The 15,884-nt window shown below is 40.8% G+C and overlaps 1 protein-coding gene across 1 annotated transcript; it reads right to left on the bottom strand.

The window, feature by feature from the left end:
* Positions 1 to 25: 25 nt before the first annotated feature.
* NONO (non-POU domain containing octamer binding) lies at positions 26 to 14,923 on the bottom strand. Its single transcript, XM_047843191.1, has 11 exons — positions 14,772 to 14,923; positions 8,151 to 8,310; positions 7,016 to 7,209; positions 5,544 to 5,845; positions 4,438 to 4,533; positions 4,057 to 4,253; positions 3,627 to 3,711; positions 3,129 to 3,231; positions 2,513 to 2,552; positions 2,177 to 2,286; positions 26 to 1,051 (listed from the first exon to the last, which is right to left on the bottom strand). Exons 2-11 carry the CDS (start codon positions 8,299 to 8,301, stop codon positions 917 to 919), a joined length of 1,413 nt encoding a protein of 470 aa, XP_047699147.1. The 5' UTR covers positions 8,302 to 8,310; positions 14,772 to 14,923; the 3' UTR covers positions 26 to 916.
* Between the last annotated feature and the right edge of the window lie 961 nt (positions 14,924 to 15,884).

The raw sequence follows: 15,884 nt of genomic DNA, 5'->3' as shown, positions 1-15,884 counted from the left end.
TCCCTTTCAAAAATAGCACAGAAAATTAAAAGGCTTAAAATGTATTTTAATAAGTTGATGCTGCATTACTGCTCCATTTCTCAGAAAAACTCCAAAGATATCAGGGACAAATCAAACATGGTACACCAATAAAAAAATGCACAGCGTAACTACCTAAGATAGGCAAGGCTAAGAGCTACTGTCCGACCTTCAGCATACAGCAACTCTGTTCCCAAGATTGTACTAGCCTATCAAGAAAAGCTGTGAAGAGCAACATCATAGACACAAAAGGGCCATTCCTGGGTTACCCTTACCCAAGAAAAAAGATGGAGGCAACTTAACACAAGATTTTTCTTAAAGATACACTAAAATGAAAATCTCTAAGAGAAAATGTCTTCCTTAGGACACGAAGGGGTAATATATGGGATATAACAGAACCGTATGTATGTGGTCTGTGACCTCTGTGGACATTTGCCTGAATTCCCACCTGCCAAGTGGAGCAATGGGGCTAAGGTCATTGGGGGATGTTTGTTTTTGTGGTATATGTGGCAGTGTCTCTGGGGTTGGAGGGTTTAAGAATGAGAAAGCAAATAGAACAGGATGGACAAAGAATGGAATGATCAAGACTAACAGGGGGTCTAACTGGATCCATTTTGTCATGGTCCCCCCCCGAGGCCCTCAACAATCACAGGAGACTTCAGGAATGCACCACACAGAATCAATTAGTTAGACGATATACCACACAGAACTGATTTGTTAAATTTTATCGCCCCTCCCTTGCCCTCAGCCTCCAGCATACTCCCTTAGAGTAGTACAGGCAAGGAAGACCTAACTATTGGGAGGAATCCCTAACACTTTTTCCAGGGCAGAATTCTGGCTAGTCCAAAAAGGGTCTTTCTTTTAAGGGTTTTTGGGAAACTAGACACTGAAATTTTTATTAGTATCGGCGACGTTTGTTTGGAGCAAATTCAGCTCCAGGAGCTGCACGGTTGAACGCAGGAGGGGTTCCACCAATGGCCCCAATTCCTTCCATGGTAGCAGCCTGGCCAAAGCGTTCAGTTGTTGGTGGGGTCTTTTAAGAGAAAAAGAGAGCAATGTTACAATAGAACCTACGCCCCAAGCTTCCCACTCATCTGTAATACCTCCCCTGAAGGCCATTTCCACTCAACTATTCAAAGCTCTTTTTTTAAATGTTTATTTTTGAGAGAGAGAGAGCACAAGTGGGGGAGGTACAGAGAGAGAGGGGGAGAGGATCCAAAGCAGGCTCTGCACTGACAGCAGCAAGCCTGATGTGGGGCTTGAACTCACAAACCGTGAGATTGTGACCTGAGCCGAAGTCGATGCTCAACCAACTGAGCCACCCAGGCACCCCAACTACTCAAAGCTCTTGATGTGCTAGGGGTGACTAAACCTGTTTAAAATCCCAGTGGACATCCTTGGGGCACCTAGGTGGCTGAGCCGGTTAAGTTTCCAACTCTTGGTTTCACCTCAGGTCATAATCTCCCGGTTTGTGGGATGGAGCCCCATGTCTAGATCTGTGCCATGCAGAGCCTGCTTGGGATGCTCTCTCTCTCTCTGCCCTTCCCCTACTCATGCACTCTCTCAAAATAAACATTAAAAAATAAAGAACTCAAGTGGATATCCCTGAAAAGAAGGCTGTCTGAATTACAGACCCACCCAACTATCCTACCCTTATCTTTTTATCCCTATTCCTATTGACTAAATAATATTACATCCTGAATTCCCAGGTTGAATAATTTCTAGTTAAGTCTTTTCTCCTGAACTAAGTATATGAACAAGGACATGCCATCATTCTTCGGCAACATTAAGCCATCCAGTTTTAAAATTCTGATGCTATGACTATTAATTCAGGACTGTATGAGCCATAAAGCCTTGTGGATTTACATCTATTTTATGTGATAATACCTAAGTTTCACTGCCTTCCCTCCAAAAAAAAAAAAAAAACAAAACAAACCCATTAACCCAAGGTAGCAACTAAACAGAAGGCATTTACTTAACTCCTAGACAAAGTATAGTTTGAGAATGGGTTTGTTCAAATCAAGACCTTGAGATTACATTTAATGGAAAACAGTGGTCTTAAAAACTATAGCAAAACTGTGGCAGACAGGGACTTTGAAAGCAAAGTCCTTTCTCCTATCATCATTTAGAATTACTGTAAGGCTCCACAGTTTATTACCAATCCCAAGGTTCCATCTGGCATCATAGTGGCAGGTCCTGGAGGAGCTGGGGTACCAGCTGGCACTGGAGCAGGGGGCATGGCGCCTCTGTTGTTTATGCCCATAGCACCTAAAGCAGAGCAGTGTGATCAGTACAGGAGACAGAGATTGTCAATCTCTGTGCGAGAAGAAACAATTCAACAAGACCTCTGAGCTAAGGACACGTTACCCCACCCAAAAACGATGCTCCCAGAAATGTCAGCCCCTTAAATCTGGACAATGTCCGAGAAGCTACATAGTTTACCAGAAATGAAACAAAAAAGGAAATCAGAACCATTAATCTCGTAAGTCCTTACCTCCCATGGCCATCTGGCCCATCCGTATCTCCTGTTCTCTCTGAAAAATAAGAAATACTCAAGACAGTCGAAGACAGCACTGCATTCTACCATTCACAATATACTGAGGACACACACTAAGGGAAGCAGATAGAGTGATCAACACGTTCCAAGTACACGGAGACCAAGCTGAGGAAAACCAGTATCTCCTTGCTAGTTGTGCAGTGGGTTCAAGGTTAGACCTACAAGGACTCAAGTCAGAGTCCCCTATTAGGAACAAAAGGAGAGGTAAAAGCCAAGGGGAAAGACAGTTGATTTCTTCTAGGACCCCAGTATGTGCAACAACTCCAAGGACACCAGAGAGCTAGTCAAGGCTGCTATAGGACTGGACAGCTCTCATTGGGCAGTCACTGAGTCTAAACAGTATACACTGGCCCCAGCTCTTCATCCTAAATTGCCTATGAGACAAGAACTCCTCTTCAAACCTTATCTTTCCTTCCTATGAATTCTAAAAGAGGAGTTTCATAGAATACAAAAACTGCTCATAACCTGTAATGTTTTAAAGTCCAAGTGGACATTTGGTGGGTCTGTCATATCAGGACTGCCCTGGCACATCATGGGCACACGGGAGATATACCGCATCAGGGAATGTTCCCTTGAATCCTTCCTGCTGTCGCCGCATCATTTCTTCCTGCTGCCGCCGCATCTCTTCTTCACGGCGCCTGCGCTCTTCCTCCTGCCTACAGAGAGTCACCAAGATATTTAGGCAGAGACATTCCAGAACTTGAGCAGATTATCTTAACAGGGACTCAGCCAAGGAAATTAAGAGCCTACTGAAAACTATCATAGCTTTCCAAAAAATTCACTGTAAATGTGTCCAGCCCTAAAGCAAGTTCTTTCACAAAGGAGCCTCATGAGATCGGCACTCAGCTGCTTTACCTTTAGTGCAGCTCTGGATAATTCCTAGAACCATGGGCAGCCAAAACATTTCCCATCCAAAGGGAGAACTTGAGAAGCAGCCAGGAAATATTTGCCAACACATTTACAAATGCATGAGGTAGCACGGTGGTAGGAAACAGTAATGAGACATTACCTTTTAGAGGGATCAGAAAAAAAGGGTTTGAGAGTTAGTTACCTGAGCTCCAGTTGCTTTCGTTTTTGCACCTCTTGGTTGTGCAGCTCTTCCATCCTCCGGAGTTCTTCTTGACGCCTCATCAAATCTAGAAAAACAATAGACTAATTTAGAGTATTCTTCATTCTCCTCATACAGACCCAATAATTTTCCATAAATAAAGATCCAGAAAGCAAAGGGGATATATAATCCCTGAGTGGTCATCTGAGCTATCCAGATTCCAAAAATGAAGTCAAACGTATGATTTCTTTCTCCATAGAATCCAGTATTCTCTGCCACATCGCCAAGCTCATTTGACTACCAAGATCAACAAAATATTTCAGAGAATAAAAGCAGAGGTTTAGGCCTTTTTCTACTGAATGATACAAAGACCCTTCTGAAAAAAGCCATTTTGTTCTTGTTCTAGGTTTAAGACTTACAGGCCTATACTCACCCTGTCTCATTAACATGACTTGGTGCTCATGGCGAGCAGCCTCCATCTCCATCTCCAGCTTCTCACGAGCTTCCTTGATGTTGCGGTCCACTTGGTCCTGCTGCTGCTTCTCCATCTCAATGAGTGCCTTCCAGCGCATGGCATACTCATACTCAAAGGAGCCAGGCTGTGCAAATCTGGGTGGCTGTTCTCGCTCCCTATAGACAAAGTTCCTGGGCTATTAAAACTCTGTCAAAGATTCCCCCAACTAAGCACTGCATTCCTCCTGAGGGCCATTGCCAGTGAATACATATAGCAAAGACCTGCCTCTTTTATACATCCCTTTACAAGCTTCCTTAAGAATAGACAAACACCTAACACGGAAGTGATGGGACCACATACTTATGAAATTGCTGGTTCTTTATAACCAGCTTCTCTGGAAGTCCCTCTTCATCATCCAACTGGTCCATGGGCTCCACAGTCACAGGCCGAGGAAATCTGGAAGCAAGCAGCTCAGCATTAATCAAATTATACCCTATACCAGGCTTCCTCTCTACACCGGTCACTGGCACAGCAAACCAGTCAGGGGTCAGGACTGAACAATTAAACATATTTCTGAAGGGGTTTTTACACCAAGCCCCAAGTAACCAAGGTCTTTTGATGGCATTATGTGGAATCTGGGGTTGAAAGGATGGAGTCAAGCTTTAGATCTCTGAATATAACCTCAAAGATGTTCAAAGTAAATAGGATACTTAAGTACAGCCTAAATATCCAGTATCTAGAGAATACCAGACAATCACTTGGAATAAATACATGCACATGTGTTTTGCATGCACAAAACAACTTTTCAGAACTCTTTTTATTACTTTTTAAATTTTATTTTTGAGAGAGACAGAGACAGAGAGCAAGCAGGGGAAGTGCAGAAAGACAGAGACAGAATCTGAAGCCGGCTCCAGGGTCTGAGCTGTCAGCACAAAGCCTGACACGGGGCTCAAACCCACAAGCAGTGAGATCATGACCTGAGCCAAAGTTGAATGCTTAACCGACTGAGCCACCCAGGTGCCCCAACTTTTCGGAGTTCTAAGACTTCAAGGTAAAGGGAGATTTAACGCTGACTAAATGACAACCTACTAAAAGGTTTTTTTTAATATTTATTTATTTTGAGAGACAAAGAGAATGCGTTGGGGGAAGGGGCAGAGAACAGGAGAAAGAATCCCAAGCAGGCTCTGCGTGGACATGGGACTTGATCTCATGAACCAGGAGATCGTAACCTGAGCCAAAATCAAGAGTTGGGCACTTAACTGACTGAGCCACCCAGGCTCCCCTGAAAGGTTTCTTAATCCTCATACTATTTTCATTAATTTTACACTGAAAACCCTACTAGAGAGCTGAAGTAGTATCCAAAGTCTTTAAGTGAACATAAGAACATGGTTCCTAGGGGCTAACTCTCCATACCACTGAAAGAAGTAGCAATCTAAATTCTATTTCTAAAAGCAACCCCTACTTACGTGGTTAACAGGAAGGAGCCTTCACTGCACCTGTCCAGAGCTTTCCGAGCAGCTGGCTTCCCTGAGAATTCAACAATGCCTTTTCCTGAGGGCCTTCCTCTATCATCCACGATGACTACAGCCCTTTCCACTTGGCCAAACACAGAAAAAGCTTCCTCCAGCAGTTCGTTAGAAACATACTGAGGAAGGTTTCGGACCGTGAGCGATGCACTATGGCAGGCAAAGCGCACACGCAGCTGCTTTCCACGAAGTGGCATGTTGTCCAGCTCTACTTTGGCAATCTCTGCTAGGGTTCGTGTTTCCTAGGAAGCAGACAGACATCAGAATAACTCAGTTTTGACAAAGACCACATCACAGCCATCGAGAGTCTAAAGTAGCATAGCTCAAAACAAAATGCCTCCCCCCCTAAAACCTTGACAACACACATATAAAGGAACCTTGATAGTACTGAAAGAATAGAGCTAGGTTTCAGATAAATCTTTGGATAATAAATAGATAAACCTAACTGTTCTGATAGCCTTGCAATAAATTGATTGGGAATTCTAGAAGTAAATACTACTTACATGGTCATCAGTATCATAGGTTATTCTCCCAAGTGGTAATAGATCAGTGGGACAATGATGAGCTTAAAACCTACCCTTAAAATAGTAGCCAGAATATTTTAATTTCAGCTAGCTACATACAAGTTTAATGAGAATCATGTATGACCTCTACAAGACCTTTTTAGAACCACAAACCCTAATAGGAACCCCCTCTTATATTACTAAAGAGGAACCTTGAGTCCCAGAGAAAATGACTTGCCCATATACTCTTGTTAGCGGTAGATCTGGAATGGAAATTAGTTCTAACCGCCACTTCTAATAACCTTGCTAGCATATCATGTTCCTTGTTTATGTAGATAATGTCTAGAAAAGATTCCCCCTATACACTTAAACATGTTTCCTAATTAAATCAGATTTTATGAAAAAAGATCTAGTTAAAAATGGTTATGATAACCTTTTTTAGCACAACTTAAAAATTTTTTAAAAATAAGATACAAATAAAATTGTCCCCTCGTGATTTTAAAAAGTCCTATGTAAGAACTTTTCAAAGAAATTATATAAACCCTAATCATTACTAAGATAAACTATGAGTTGATAATTATTGAAGCTGGGCATTAAGTATGTATAGGTTCATATACTACTCTGTCTACTTCTATATGTTTGAAATTTACCAATTAAAAAGTTCCAACAGGCATACTTTAGTTTTAGCGTCCAAGGCAAATAAACCTATGTTGTCCTTGAAACAAAGCAAAAACCTATGAGGAAAAATAAAAACAAAATCTGCATTTTCTGTCCTGTGCTACCAACTCCAACTATAAACATTTAACAAACAGACCATCTGAGAATTGTTTCCACTAATTTTCCAAGCCCATCATTCCCCAGTTTCCCCACCTTTTAGAGCACACATTCTAAAAACCCATGGTTGCTCACCAAGCGGATAAAGCCAAAGCCCTTATCCTTATGAATGAAGACTTCGCCTGCCTTCCCGTATTTCTCAAATAGTTTCCTCATCTCCTCCTCAGTGATGTCAGGAGGAAGATTGCCCACAAAGAGCCGGCTACGTTGGGTGAAGGTCTTCTCTCCTGGTTTCCTAAAATTCTTCAGGTCAATAGTCAAGCCTTCATCTGAGAGAAGACATACAGTCACTCAAAGGATTGGACAAAGAGATCTACAGTCACTTTCTCAGAGCTACAACTGCTCCCAGATTACTAAACCTAACTGCTGTAGAGAAGTCAAACACCATTTCCCAATGCAATGTATCCACTAACCACTCATCAGTAAATTGTACCTTAAAATGTGAAAGCAGTATGCAGACATCTGAGAGGACTCAATGGCACTACTATGGGCCAGGAGCCACCCAGATTAAGTCAGAGACAGAAAGACAATATAGGATCTATTGGTCAAAGGGAAAATTAAGCAAGTCAAGGAGACTTATGTCAGTAGGGATCAGCTTTTTAAATTTAAAACATAATTGCTCCATTTTCCCAATCTCTCACCAATCTTCATAACCTTAACAGCTCCCATTCTTTCATGCTTAGGTTAATGGAATGAAAGGAAATGAGTTAGGAAACAGTATTCTTTGTAGGAATTTCCGGAAATAAAAGACGGGTAGGCTGGTTTTAGTGTTAGAGGCACACAATAGGTGCTCAAAGTTGGCTAAATGAGTGGGAACGTGCCTTTAAAGAATGGTTACTCTGATTAAAAACAGGCTGGTACAGACCCCAGGCTAAAAGTATAACACTCAGTACCAGCCTTATTTTCCATTAAAGGCTTGCTCTATATTTTCTAACTACCAGTCATCTGATGATTACCTCTAAGAACCAAGCTCTGAGGTAAAATACAGACACATCTGTTTGGCAGTAGACTATGCCAACACAGCACAGCAACTTGTACTCATCTGCTATCCAACACGTCTGCTCCTTGTTTCAGAGAATCACCCTTTTTCTATCCTAAGAAGTATTAGGAGATAAGTAGGGAAAAGAAGAACAAAGGTGTGCCACAAAGGCTTATTCTTATAATCTCAAGACACTAATCTAAAACTACCCACTTACAAGTGTGAACTCACTTTGGCTGCTGGCTTGTTGCCCATTTGCAGGTATTGGTGGCGGTGGTGGCTGTTGCTGTTGCTGTTGGTGGTGTTGCTGGTGGTGATGCTGATGATGCTTCCTTGGAGTATGGTTTTGCTTCTCCAAGTTAAAGGTTTTATTGCTCTGCATTTTTGCACCCTAAAAGGAAAATGTGGACCGTCAAACATTATCAGGGCTTATCAGTCACCTTCCTGATGACATAATGTCACAAATCATCTCTGACGTCCTGGCTTTTGCCAGATTCAAACAACCGGGTATGTTGAACAAGTATAGCAAAGGAGTACCATTCAAAAATCTAAGAACCACCAGACATTAGCAGTTATGTTGCACACAGAAACTAGACAAGAACTGAATGAGAACAGGTTCACGAGAGTAACTGGAGGAAACTTCCAGTTCACTAATTCTATACATTAATTGGAAGCTACTTTCCTCAAAGAAGCCATCCCCTAAAAAATGGCCCTATCATAATATTAAAACACAATGAAATAGATTCTAGTTACCACAAGGACAAGAACTAGTAGTAAATCTTGTTCTCCAGCACACTGCACAGTCCTAGCCTATAGTAGATATTGTGGAATCAATAGCAGAAAAAGTATGAACTGTGGAGTTAGATTTGAAGCATGGTCCTAATACTTAACAGCTATGTACTACTTAGTAAATTACTTCTTCACAAATTCCTTAAGCTGTTATAAAGGGGATAATAAAAATACCTACCTCTCAAGATGGCTAGGAGCATTCATAAATATGTGAAAACACTAGTTCAGTACTGGAATTTGGTAAGCACTCAGTAATTACTGTTATTAATCACAATAGAAAGATAAAGGACTACTAAAGCAATGAAAGCAATACAAAAAGATGAATATACAATTGTAATTTTAAATCTCATCTAAAAAAATCAATGTAAGATAAAAAAGAAAACAAAATGAAAATTCCTGGTACAATCCAGACTGAATTCACAAGTTGGTTTTAAAATGGAAATTTTCTAATCGATCTAGTTAACAAGCTGAGAACCATCTTCCTCATTCAAGGACAGTTCTCCAGTAATTAAAGGAAAAAGCCAATCCTCAATCCTTCCCCCTAAACACAAGACCTTCTAGTCAGAGTTTAGCTGAAGGAAAGATGTGGAGAAGGACCTTGTCATGAATACTTGTTGTTTCCATGATATGAATCCTTTAAAATAAAGAAAACTATTTCTCAAAGAAAATGTGACAATGTCTTGATAACTATTGATTTTGGATGATGGATACATGACAATACTTTATGTATATAAAAACTTTCCTGATATATTTCATCATATCCCGCCAAAACTAGAAACAACAATTATCAAATTCTATATCCACAAATTGTTTTGTAAGACAATAACAAGAGCTATCAAGATGTTGGGGTGTCTGGGTGGCTCAGTCGGTTAAGCGTCCAACTTCAGCTCAGGTCATGATCTCTCAGTTTGTGAGTTCAAGCCCCCCATTGGGCCTTCTGTCGTCAGCACAGAGCCATCTTTGGAAACTGTCTCCCTTTCTCTCTGCCCCTCCCCTGCTCTCTCTCTCTCTCTTTCAAAAATGAATAAACATTAAAAAAAAGAGCTATCAAGATGTTAATATTCTGTAACTTAAGAAGTTCTACTCCTAGAAATTTATCCTAAGAATATAATTTTAAAATTTAAAAACCACATCCATGAAATAGTCACTTCAATGACCTTTACAGTAACAAAATGACTTAAAATACCCAAAATTTAAAAAAAAAAATAGAGGTATGGTTTTTAATAAATTATGGTACATCTATTCAATGGAATGTTATACAGCATTAAAAATAATGAAGACTATGTAAACAAGAAAAATGTTTGATGTTTTAAAAGGGAAAGGTTTAATAAAGAGGAAAAGGGTATCTTTTTTTCAAAGATATGAATGAGAAAACTGGGTAGCTCTTGATTTCAGCTCAGGTCATGATCCCAGGTTGTGGGATCGAGTCTCATGTTGGGCTCCATGCTTTGTGTGGAGCCTGCGTAGGATTCGCATTCTTTCTCTCTCCCTCCTTCCCCTGCCCCTCTCCCCTGCTCCCACTCTCTAAATTAAAAATAAATAAATAAATAAATAAATAAATGTAGACAAGAACAGAAGGCAAGCAAAATGAAAACTGTCCTGTTTATACGTTATTGACCAGTTTTCATATATACATATATATATGTATACACACACACACAAATTGAAATATATTTCACTAACTCACCCGACAAATATTCACTGAATGTTTACTATTTGCTAGGCACTATTATAGGTGCTTGGGACGCATCAATGAATAAAGCAAAGATTCTTGACTTCAGTTGTGCTTACCTTCTAGTAAGACAAAATACACATAATTATATAGTACTTAATAAAAAATAAGTACTACTGGAAAATAAAGAAAAATGAGAGGGGGGAGTGGATAGGAAGTGAAAGGGATAAAACTGCAGGGTGCCTGGGTGGCTTGGTCAGTTAAGTGTCTGACTCTTGATTTCATCTGACTCCTGATCTTGGCTCAGGTCATGAACTCACAAATCCTGAGATTGAGCCCCTAGTTGGGCTCTGCCCAACAGGGTGGAGCCTGCTTGGGATTCTCTCTCCCTCTCTCTCCCCTCCCCTGCTTGCCTGCATGAGTGTGAACTCTCTCTCAAAGTAAACATTTTAAAAAGGAAGTAAGGCTGCAATTTTATTTACTTTTTTGAAAGTTTATTTACTTTGAAAGAGAAAGTGAACTGGGAAAGGGCAGAGAGAGAGAGAACCCAAGCAGGCTCCCCACTGCCAGCGTGGAGCCCAACTCACCAACCGTGAGATCATGACCTGAGCCAAAATCTAGAGTTGGACACTTAACCCGGTTAACTGAGCCACCCAGGTACCCCTAGACTGAAATTTTAAATACATCTGTGAGAGAAGTCTAACTGGAAAGTTGACATTTAAGCCAAGACTTGAATCTTATTTATATCATTTCATCAATCTTATGTTTCTCATTAATAAGGCATCTATTACAAAACATAACTTTAATATAGAAAACTTAGAAATAAAAAAAAAATCCAAAGACCCACCACTAGAAAATAGTCAACATTTACCCTTCCAGTCATTGTACATATACATATTTGTATATTATAGACTATTTTGCAACCTGCCTTTTCTACTTTATTACACAATAAACAACTTTTATATCGCTAAATCTTCTACATTAATTAAAAAAATTTTTTAATGTTTATTTTTGAGACAGAGACAGAGTGCAAGTGGGGGAGGGGCAGAGAGAGAGGGAGACACAGAATCCAAAGCAGGTTCCAGGCTCCATGCTGTTGGCACAGGGCCCGACGTGGAGCTTGAACACACCAACTATGTGTAAGATGATGACCTGAGCCGAAGTGGGACACTTAACCAACTGAGCCACCCAGGCACCCCCAAATCTTATACATTAATTTTTAATGGACATAGTATTTAGCCATCAACCAAGCACCTATTGTGTTGGACACTTGGGTTGTTCCTAGTTTTTCAACATTACATATAAACCATGTTCATAGCTAAATCTTGGAACACATCCATGAGTAAATATTCCTCCTACAATTTCGATTTTTACTTATTTAGCTTCCAAAACATATAGTATCATTTCAATATAATGCAGTTATAATTTACCATTGTATATTCAGTTTTTCTTCACTTTTAGTGTCAGTATAATTTTTAACAGCTATACAAAGTCCATGTGGATATACACTAATTTACTAAACTATGAGACATTTAGATTGTTTTCAGCTTTTTCCTATTATAATGCTGCAGTATCTTCTTGCTTATTGCTTTTCTAAATTATTTCCTTATAATAAATTCTTAAAATTAGAATTGAACCTATTTTTGTGACTCTTACTGCATAGTGCAGCACTGTTTCCTCTAAAAAAGGGAAATCATGTTTGTAAAAATAGGATATTATAACATAAAAATTTATAAAGTCTACTCCAGCAACAGTTGGGGTTTAGGTTAGGTGGGCATTAGAATCAGATCTCTATTTGAGTCCCAGCTATTAAACACCTCCCTCTTCCCCGACTCCAAATTGGCCTATCGCAGAAACTTGAGTTATCTTCACAGCCATTTCTCCAACTAGGTCCTCTTACCTTCTTACCCCTGGCTAGAATGCAAGGAAACTGGTTTTTTTTTTCCCTTCCAGTCTTTAGTTTGGGATTCAGTGGCCCCAACCTCAGTATCTTGCATCCCATTCAGAAATCCACTATATTGTGGATTAAATTACACATTACATTATATACATATATATATAAAATATTACACAATTTACATTATGGATTTATATTACACATCAATAAAAATTCTCATAGAGATCTATTCAAAACAAATATTAAAAACTCTGTATTTACATCCTAACCAAACCTCACCACTCCATTTCAGAAAAACCATTTTACAACTTCTAAGAAATGATCTGCTTCCTTGAGGATAAAATGCTAGCATGTTCTAAACCACTTAAGATTAAACTTCAAGGGAGATTATTTTTGGTTTTAGAAAGTAGAGCCTGGTAGTTGAGATGATAATACCAGATATTTACCAACCACTATATGCCAGGCACTGTACTAAGTCTGCATTATCTCACTTAATGCTCAAAACTATTAATCTCCCGGATAAGAAAACTGATGCCCATCTAAGGTCACTCAAATGTGGAGCAAGGAGTGGAACTCACATCTATTTAACTCTAAAGCTCATACTCAGCACAATGATGCAAGCTTACTAATCAAAGCTTGATTTCAAAGTTTAGGGTCCAACAAACTGACTAGCCATGTCACCTAACTTCTGAGCCTCAGTTTACTCACCTATAAGAAGATGGTAACAACAGCAACTTCACAGGGCTAGTTCCTTTAAGGACTAAAATGAGATCCTGACCACAGCAAGCATTTGTTCCTGCTGGGAACCACTATCCCTATTCCTACATTTGATTGGTGCTCTAGTTAGACAAATGTCATTAATTTACATGCTTCCTCCTCTCTTTTGGATTCTAGGAAAAATCATTTTTTACAACCAAAGTGCTTACCTTAGTGTTTTTGAATAAATGTCTCCACAATGCTAATCTTTATAATTTTCCCTCCAGTTTATTCTTTCCCAAGAAGGCATTCAATGGTGAAGACTAAATAATATCGTATAAATCACTTAAAACAGTGTCCGGAAAGTACCAAGTACTCAGTTAAGTACTGGCCCTGTCACTTATTTCTGATGATGACCACCAACAGAATTTGGAATTAACTGCAGAAATCTCTTGTGAGCAATAAATTCACTGCCCCCTAACCATTGGGCCTCTGAGAACTAAGCACAAAGATCAGCATCAAGGATTTGTCTACTTACGTGTCCCAATGACTAACTCAGATAAGGACTTTTGAGAGAAAATATGTACTGCTGATTTAGAAAGACTGGGGCTATTGGACACAGTACAGTTGCACAAATGTGGTTTAGGTATAAGACCAAACACTACACCATACATATCTGAAATCCATTTTCAGGAAAAGGATCAACTTTGTAAGTGGAACCTGTGGGGGAAAACTGGTAAACATCTACTGACCTAGATGGCTGCATGGATATGAACTTGCCTGAAAGCTGTACAATGCACTGACATGGTAAGGTACTTTTCTAAGTGTTTCTTAGGACCTTTCATTTATTAACAAGGAAGTTGCACAAACACACAGTATAAATCTAGCCAGATTTACAATATAAAGATACACAATATACAGTTAAATTTGAATTTCAGATAAAAAAAAATGATCTTTTAGTATAAAGCCCAAGCAACGCATGCTAAAAAGAATTTGTTTCCTATGTGAAATCCAAATTTAACGGGGCGTCCTGTGTTTTAGCTGGCAATCCTACCCCCTACACCTACCTCAACTTTGGCTGAAGATAAAGTGCCTCCCAAATCCTCCCTAATCTCAATTTCTCTGTTAAGAACACAAAGAAAGGTTTCAGGGGACAACAAGTTCCCCCAAGGGGAAAATACCCAATAGGAAATCCATGAAATTAATTTTCATTTTTAAAAAGTGATGCTGTAAACGGGTCGAGTAGCTAGGCAACAAGACTTAAAAAGAAAAAAAAAGAAAAAAAAAAAGAACCTGATTAGGAAAACCGCGGGGTCTGGACTAGGAGATGAACTTCCCAGCTTAGAGTTTTGACAAAGAAACATCGCTGGGGGTGGGGGGGACGGCACTTCTCATTCTGAATTAATGGCCTCGCGAGGCTGAGAGGAGGAGCGCCGGCAAAGCGCCTCCTCCTCCAGCAGCGACTTCAGGGCTCTCGGATAATAGACCCCACACCCTCAGGCCCAGGGCGGGTAAAAGGCCGGGGAACTTACTGACAGAACTCGGATTCGAAGACGAGTCGCATAAAGAAACGGAGCGGGAAAGGCAACGGGAGCCAGTCAAACAAGAAAGCAAAGCGAGCTTAGAGCGATGGGCCCCTGCGGGTGGGCTGAGGACGCCGTGCGGCGGCGGGGACAAGGCCTCAAGGGGCCTTGGAACGAACGGCCAACCTCCCTCCAAACCTAGCCTCGCCCTAGCCTCTTGTCGCAGGAAATCCTACTCCCCACCCAAAGAAGAACTAAGTCGTCCCAAAACTCACCCTCTACCGACTGTTCTCTCCTCAGAGTAACGGCGACGCTACACGGCCTCTACCGTCCCGAGAAAAGAGCGCGCGACCGCCGGAAACGAGACGACGGAGCTCGGTGCCTCCCAAGGGGTACAAAATGGTGTTCTTCATTGGTTACCTGAGTTGCCAATCAAGGTTTATCTCCAAAGGCGGAATCGGTTTTCCGCCATTTCTTCAACCGTATTGGCTACTGAATGCGAAAGGTTTGAGTTCGTGTGAACGACAGATGGGGACAAAGAGCGGGGCTGTCCACTTAATTCGCATGCGCAAACTGCCGCCTGCTCCAGACGGAAAAGGAAGGGGGAGGGGGATAGGTAGGGAGGGGGATGGAGGGTCGGAAGGAGAGACATAAGCGGGCTAACGGAAAGACTGCAAGACCCAGTGATGGGAGCGGCAAAGGAAAGCGGAAAAAAGGGAGAGAGAGGAAAGTGGAAAGAGAAGGGGAGAAAACATGCGCGTAGGCGTGCTCTGAGAAATCTTGCACTGCGCCTGTGCAAAAAGCGGGAGTAACAATGTCATTGTATTCAGCGTGGTAGATCTAGCCTTTTCCTTCTGAAAAAATGCCCCGCCATGTTTCTTTTTTCACACTTCCTCATTAGGGCTTGCACTCTGACACTCCATACTTAATCAGGTTTCTAGTTGCTTCTGCTGCCAGGTCTACTCGTGAAGCCCAACTGAAACAGTCATCACTATGGTTATGGTTATGATTATGGTTATGGCTCTTGAAAGGGATGGAGGAGAGGACGGGGGGGGGGGGCGGGTTGATACTTTAGTCTCTGTGATTGCACATAATTGTAACCAGCACCTAGTTCCATGGTAACCAGGCAACCCAGCAATCCAAACACCACTATTGTCCTTTCAATTTACAGAGATTCAACAGGTGTCTTCATTGCCATGGATACATTGTATCCATGTATAGGTATAGACTGATTCTCTATTCTCTAGGATGCCAATCAGGTAGGCACTTTTCATTTTTCAGGATTCAAGTTAATCAAGAGCATAAGGCTCAACTGATCGGTGTTTGTAGTTCTCACTAGTTAACTATTTCACACTCAGGGTTTCAGGGTGCCCAAACTGGCGTCACCT

Source organism: Prionailurus viverrinus, chromosome X (genome assembly GCF_022837055.1).
Source record: "Prionailurus viverrinus isolate Anna chromosome X, UM_Priviv_1.0, whole genome shotgun sequence".
Classification (NCBI taxonomy): Eukaryota; Metazoa; Chordata; class Mammalia; order Carnivora; family Felidae; genus Prionailurus; species Prionailurus viverrinus.
The sequence above is the reverse complement of the archived record's forward strand: the minus strand, read 5'-3'. Positions and strand labels throughout refer to the sequence as shown.

What these genes read in the sequence shown, in the direction of transcription:
- NONO (XM_047843191.1), bottom strand. Translation starts at nt 8,301, where the DNA reads ATGCAGAGCAATAAAACCTTTAACTTGGAGAAGCAAAACCATACTCCA. An exon ending in AAGAACCAGCAATTTCATAA is followed by an intron (nt 4,254 to 4,437) that starts GTATGTGGTCCC and finishes CTTTGTCTATAG; the next exon opens with GGAGCGAGAACAGCCACCCA. An exon ending in CAGATGGAACCTTGGGATTG is followed by an intron (nt 1,052 to 2,176) that starts GTAATAAACTGT and finishes TTCTCTTAAAAG; the next exon opens with ACCCCACCAACAACTGAACG.